The sequence below is a fragment of the Cyprinodon variegatus genome, unplaced genomic scaffold (assembly GCF_000732505.1).
Source record: "Cyprinodon variegatus isolate N-32 unplaced genomic scaffold, C_variegatus-1.0 Scaffold357, whole genome shotgun sequence".
Lineage (NCBI taxonomy): Eukaryota > Metazoa > Chordata > Actinopteri > Cyprinodontiformes > Cyprinodontidae > Cyprinodon > Cyprinodon variegatus.
Genome location: NW_015150810.1, coordinates 131,658 through 137,262, shown reverse-complemented (window position 1 = coordinate 137,262; position 5,605 = coordinate 131,658). Strand labels below are relative to the sequence as shown.

Below are 5,605 nucleotides of genomic sequence, written 5' to 3'. Positions count from 1 at the left end.
TACACTGTATGTGTTAGAGCATAAACACATTTGGTTTTGTTTTGCCCTTGAGGCAGAGTATCTACTAGAACTATGCAAATAAGGCACTTTGCCTTCACATACCTATGAAACTGAAAGATTTCACACAGCTGGCTAAAAGTACTCAGTTTTCTTTCGTCTTTTTTTTTTTTTTTTTCTAAAGGGGGAGGAGAAGGGGGTTGATAGAAGGAGGATCATCCGGGAACAACTTGTGGAAACCCCACCCGTTCTGGGAGGAGTTCATCAGCCTTCATAAAAAGGCCTTTGAAATGCAGAGTCAAGCCAACTCTACACGCAGGCATTTCATTTAACACTGAACCAAGGATCAGAGCTCAGTTTTCTTGGTACAGCCAAAAGGATACAGCATGTCCGATATGCTTGACGATATCATCGCAAAAGTAAGTGAAATCATAAGTTGTTCTTTCTTTTTCTTTCTGTGTTGATCTGTTTTCTGAACTTCTAAAAATACATACAGAAGTTTTTTTGTTCCTGTCAGCTCTAATATGAGTCAAAATGTATCACTTTACAGACAGTCTGTATGCTTTTTTGGTAACTGAGTGAACTATTTTACAGAACCTTATGAACTTGGCCTTGAATGAAGACCAGCTCTTGCCACAGTCACAGCTTAAAATCCCAGGGCAAAACCGACTGAGCCGATCGACCTCCTTCTTCTGCCCCTCCTCCCATCCTGCCTCCTCGAGCCTCAGCTCGAGCTCTGAGCATGTTAACGATGATGACAATGGCAGTTCTATTTGGTCACCCATCTGGAAGGGGACACAAGTTTCCAACACAAAACAGCTCACCTTCCGGCCTGACCGCTCCATGAGTCTGACCGAGCCCAGCAGCTGCCTGCTTCCTTCAATCGGACACCTTAAAGGCCTGGAGTCTTTTCCCCTGAGCTCTGCTACTACAGTGGCCCCCCCACCGGGGTTTCCTCCCGCGTCTAACCTCCAAGCTCAGGTACCACCAATGCTTTCCTCTAACCGTTACAAGACTGAGTTGTGTCGTGGATACCAGGAGAGTGGAACATGCAAGTATGGCAGCAAGTGTCAGTTTGCCCACGGTGAGGCCGAACTGAGAGGACTTTACCGCCACCCTAAATATAAGACCGAACCCTGCAGAACCTTCTACAACTTCGGCTACTGTCCTTACGGCTCACGCTGTCACTTCATCCATGAGGAGAAAATCAGTGGTGGTCTCCTATCATCGGCTAAATTTGAGCAGCAGAAAAATCCTTCTGGCGTCCACAACCCACGCCACCAGCTTCGCCAGAGTGTCAGCTTTGCTGGCTTCATGGGGCCTGCTCGCAGTTCCTCTCCTCCGTCATTCCCTTCGCTCTTAAATGACCCCAACCTAGGATTCACTCGGGCACCTTCAGTTTCCCCTCCTCCCCCTGATCTCCTCTCCCCAGTGTATGGAGACTCCATGCAAAGGGAGACATCTGCATTCCAGTTTGGCAGCCACCAGACCCGCACCAGTACTGGAGACATTCCTCTCATCCTTGAACCTAAGCCCACACGCTGCATGTGTGGCCATGGAAATAATTTTACCAGTAACAAAACCAAATCCTTCTCCAGCACGGTGGACCAGGACAACAGCCTGCTGTTTCCTGGTCTTGCCAGTACCGGGGGTTTTAGCAGGCCCACCGGACTACAGCGCTTCTCCTCTGAGGACTCGTTGGAGGACAGCTACAGCAGCAGCAGTTCCAGCGGGACCGAGTCTCCAACCTTCGACGGGTCCACCAAGCGGCTCACTGTGTTTGAGCGCTTGTCCCTGTCTGACTAAAAAAAGAAATGTCAGATGGGACGAAGAAAAGAGGACTATGACACTTGCGTAGCTTTTCCATTTCCTGACTCTTTTTAAAACTGTTCAGAACAAGACAACTTAATAACACTTCTAGAACTTATCTTTTACAAACTACACATACTAAGATAATTTTAGAACTCAAATGTTATCAGACTTTATTTTTATAATCTTAGCTTAGCCTGTTAGATCTTTGTATGTGGTCTTCCAAGAGAATTACCTCCTCTGCAGGTTTTCACCTTACCAGCACATATTTTGGCTCATTACAAATCAGTGGTGATTAAAATGTCTTTTTTTTAGTGATAATCCTCAAAGCCTGTGCCTTAAAGACTTTTCCATCCTTTGTGCCACAAGCAGTATATTTGATTCAGTATATTTGATTCAGTAGCCTTAATCAGCAAGACCTGACATGTGTCTATTATATGCACTTTACAGCTAATTCAAATGGGGAAAATGTCCCAGTAGCATTCAACCAAAGCTTCATTTGTAATTCTGCTCAGTGTGTATGAAAAGAGTGACTGTACAAGAATGCATGTAAGGATGTTTGAGTTTATTTTTCTTTTATCAAGACTTGGGGTGCAAGTAAATATTGCAGAATACTGAAGGATCAAAGTATGCTAATAGATTGTTGAGTTGTGAACTGAATATCTGTATCCTGACATGCTTTCCTGGTGTTTGATTCTGTAAAATGTTCTGTCATATTTACTCATTTGTTAATTGCACACCATTTATTGTTTTTGTTTTGTTTTTTTTCTCCCCTTGTTTGTTTGACAGCCTGGTTCAGGGAACACCGCAGTATTCCATATGGTTATTGGTTGGCTCTTGTTGTTTAACTTAAACTAATGTATTTATTGTATTTATTCATGTTTAAAAGAAAATAAACTATGTGTTTTGTACTTCTATTTATGGAGAGATATTTCCAACTCTCTGAAATGCCAATGTGAGGAGAAAAAAAAACAGAAAAAGAGAATATTATATTTTTAATTGCCTGAAAGCAAGCAATAAATTCCTAAATAAACAAAACTTTTTGTTGTCTTCTTATTGATTTACATCAGTAGGTTCTCTAATTTGCACATGGCTACTAAACGCTCTACATGAAATAAGGAATTCTGTAAATTGGGACACAGACAAAAGGGGGAAAAAAATTGAGTCAGCCACGAACACACAAAAGCAAAACTTCCCTAAAGGAAAATATGTAGCTAGTTTGTTTTTCTATACAACAGTTGAAATTATCTGGCTGCTTCCCTAGATCATATTGTTCTCTAACATTTTAGAAAAACATCTTAGAAACAGTTTTTACTTATTTCTTACAGTCACACTCAGCTTTCTCAAGAATAAACTAGGCTTTAAGTAATTATGTAAAATTACTAAAACCAGTATATTTAACCATCCTCCCCTCATGTTGCTGACAGCAGAGGCTATTACTCTTCCTCCTATTTTGACTGAAATATTCAAACTTTATATAGAGCTAAATTATCAAACAGTAGCCACAGTATACTGACTCACAGTATAACCCTCAGCAGCACAAGTCCCATCTTTTTTCATGCTTAAAAATGTGCTAAAACCCAGTTTTAATAAAGTGAACGTAACTGGATTACACAACATGCTGTTTTTCCCAGGAAACAAGTCAGCTGCTGTCATTTCCAGCTTCCAATCTTGATTGATCTGTTCTGCCTCGTGAGCTCAATGTTCTCGAGATTGTGCAAGACATTCAGATGTTAAGCAGAAGTTCACAAAAGTACCCTGTTGCAACTTCCACTTTATTTTCCATGTGAGGCACTGTGTTGTGCAACCACAACAGCACACTAACAGCGTTTTGGTAGCCGAAGCGAGGAAACAAAAGTTTTGAGCTGAACATATTAGGAGCTGCCACTTTGACTGGACAGATGACGATGCAACGTGTTTTAAATGGTCATAGATGTTTTGTTTCCCATAGATGTTGCAGTGTTTAAATCAGTGTGTACATCGTGTGAAGTATGCACTGCATGAATATTTGACATTCAGTGGGTCTGATTGTTGACAGATTTTAAGCCATTTTTGCATGATACAGTGTGGACTGTTGAAGGGATTTGGAATTATGTTTCTTTAGAAAATGCAAGATGATTTTTTTTAGAAAGCCAAGGAACTTGCGCTTATGATACTAAACTAAAATCCTGTTGCGCAACCTTATGTTAAAGGTGTTCTCGTACAATTGTTTAGTCATTTTCACAGTTCAATAACAATTCTGTGCTCCATTTAAGCTGGCCTACAATCACTTTCACATTCATAATCATCATTCTATGTTGTAAGAACACAGAACACTCAGAGTGTACTCATAACCTTGAAATGTTTCACTTTTAAATTGGTAATACTGTCTTCCATGTGAAGTTGCTTGTTATTCTGAGAAGTTACAAATCCTGTGAAACAAGCTGCCTTTAAAATTAGTCAATATGCATCCGTCCATCCAATTATTCATCAGGGTCATGGGGTGCTGGTGCCGATCTTCAATAATCTATGGGCAGTAAATAAAGATCTCTTGTTTATAAATCAACCTTCAGCAGTTCTCTGAAGGCCTCAGAGTGTTTGTTATAGATCATTCCTGAAAATATTTTCAGTAAAACATCACAAAGACAGAGGAACATAGAAGATCAGTAAAAGGTAGAGATGTGAACCTGGAAGCTGATTAAAGTTAGAAAACAATTTCCCTTAGCTTGGAACATCTCTCAGAGCACTTTTTAGTCAGTTAGTCAGAGTCTGACATGACTTCAAACTAATCCAAATTTGTAAAACTACATAACTAAAAGGCTGTCTAAGGAGGGATTTAATCAGAGAAGCAGAGAAGACCCCTGTGGTTGCTTAGGAAGAGCTGTAGAGACTCACAGTTCAGGTACAAATATATCACCATGAATGTGGGCTACAGAAAAAGTCTCAAGAAAGTGGTCATTGTTGGAGCAAAACTATAAAACATAGCCAAAACTTTTTGCAACAAGTACAATTGGCTATATGCAAATTAGCATAGCACATCACCATGATCACACCATCCCTGACAGAAAAGATGGTGATGGCATTATCACTGAATAAGTTAAATCAAAGCAATCCTGGTAGAAAACATGTAAATCACAATTGCTTTATTTGTCACCCAGCCTGGAGTAGCACGCCAATAGGATGATACTGAGTTTTGGTGCAGCTCATCCGAAGGGACGGTCTGTCCGAGGCATTGCTGCTTGCAAAGGCATTGCTCTTAAAGACTAAGGCAGTGCTTTTCTTTTCAGAGCTAAAGTGGAAAGGTTTCGATCCACATATATTTACTTGTGAAAATGGCCAATTGTATTATTGCGTTCTTACTTCACAGCTGGAAAACACATTACCATTTGAAGGTTTTCAAACCTCTCGACATTCAGGGTATGAAATGTATCCATTCATTCATCCATTTTCTCCCGGTTATTCCATCAGGGTCATGGCGGGGCCGGTGCCAATCTCTAGCAGTATACGGGCGAAAGGCAGGGTACACCCTGGACAAGTTGTCTGTCCATCACAGGGCAAGGAAATCCATTCTTAGTATTTGATTTTTAAGACTCAGTTATGATATTTTCTTTCAAATAATAACTGTTTGAATCTTTAACATGTAACCAAGAAAGAATTAGGATTCCCTTAAAAGAAGTAGCAAAGCAGCCTAAATATCTTATTTCATTAGTATTTTTATATAAATAAACCAAATTTTCCATTTTGTCATTGTTCTTTCTCTATCTTATAATATTATCATTAGGTAAATAAAACAAGAAAGACATTTTATCAAACTTGATCC

The 5,605-nt window shown here is 40.1% G+C and overlaps 1 protein-coding gene across 1 annotated transcript; it reads left to right on the top strand.

Annotated features, from left to right (window-relative positions):
• The first annotated feature begins 293 nt into the window (after positions 1-293).
• LOC107091921 (tristetraprolin-like) lies at positions 294-2,768 on the top strand. The gene is made up of 2 exons (XM_015386153.1): positions 294-416; positions 592-2,768. The coding sequence occupies exons 1-2, from the start codon at positions 384-386 to the stop codon at positions 1,801-1,803; spliced, it is 1,245 nt and encodes a 414-aa protein (XP_015241639.1). The 5' UTR covers positions 294-383; the 3' UTR covers positions 1,804-2,768.
• The last annotated feature ends 2,837 nt before the right edge of the window (positions 2,769-5,605 follow it).

Excerpts from the sequence above, each read along its gene's own strand:
- LOC107091921 (XM_015386153.1), top strand. The coding sequence starts at position 384 with ATGTCCGATATGCTTGACGATATCATCGCAAAA. Across the intron at positions 417-591 it reads TTGACGATATCATCGCAAAA|AACCTTATGAACTTGGCCTT; the intron begins GTAAGTGAAATC and ends ACTATTTTACAG.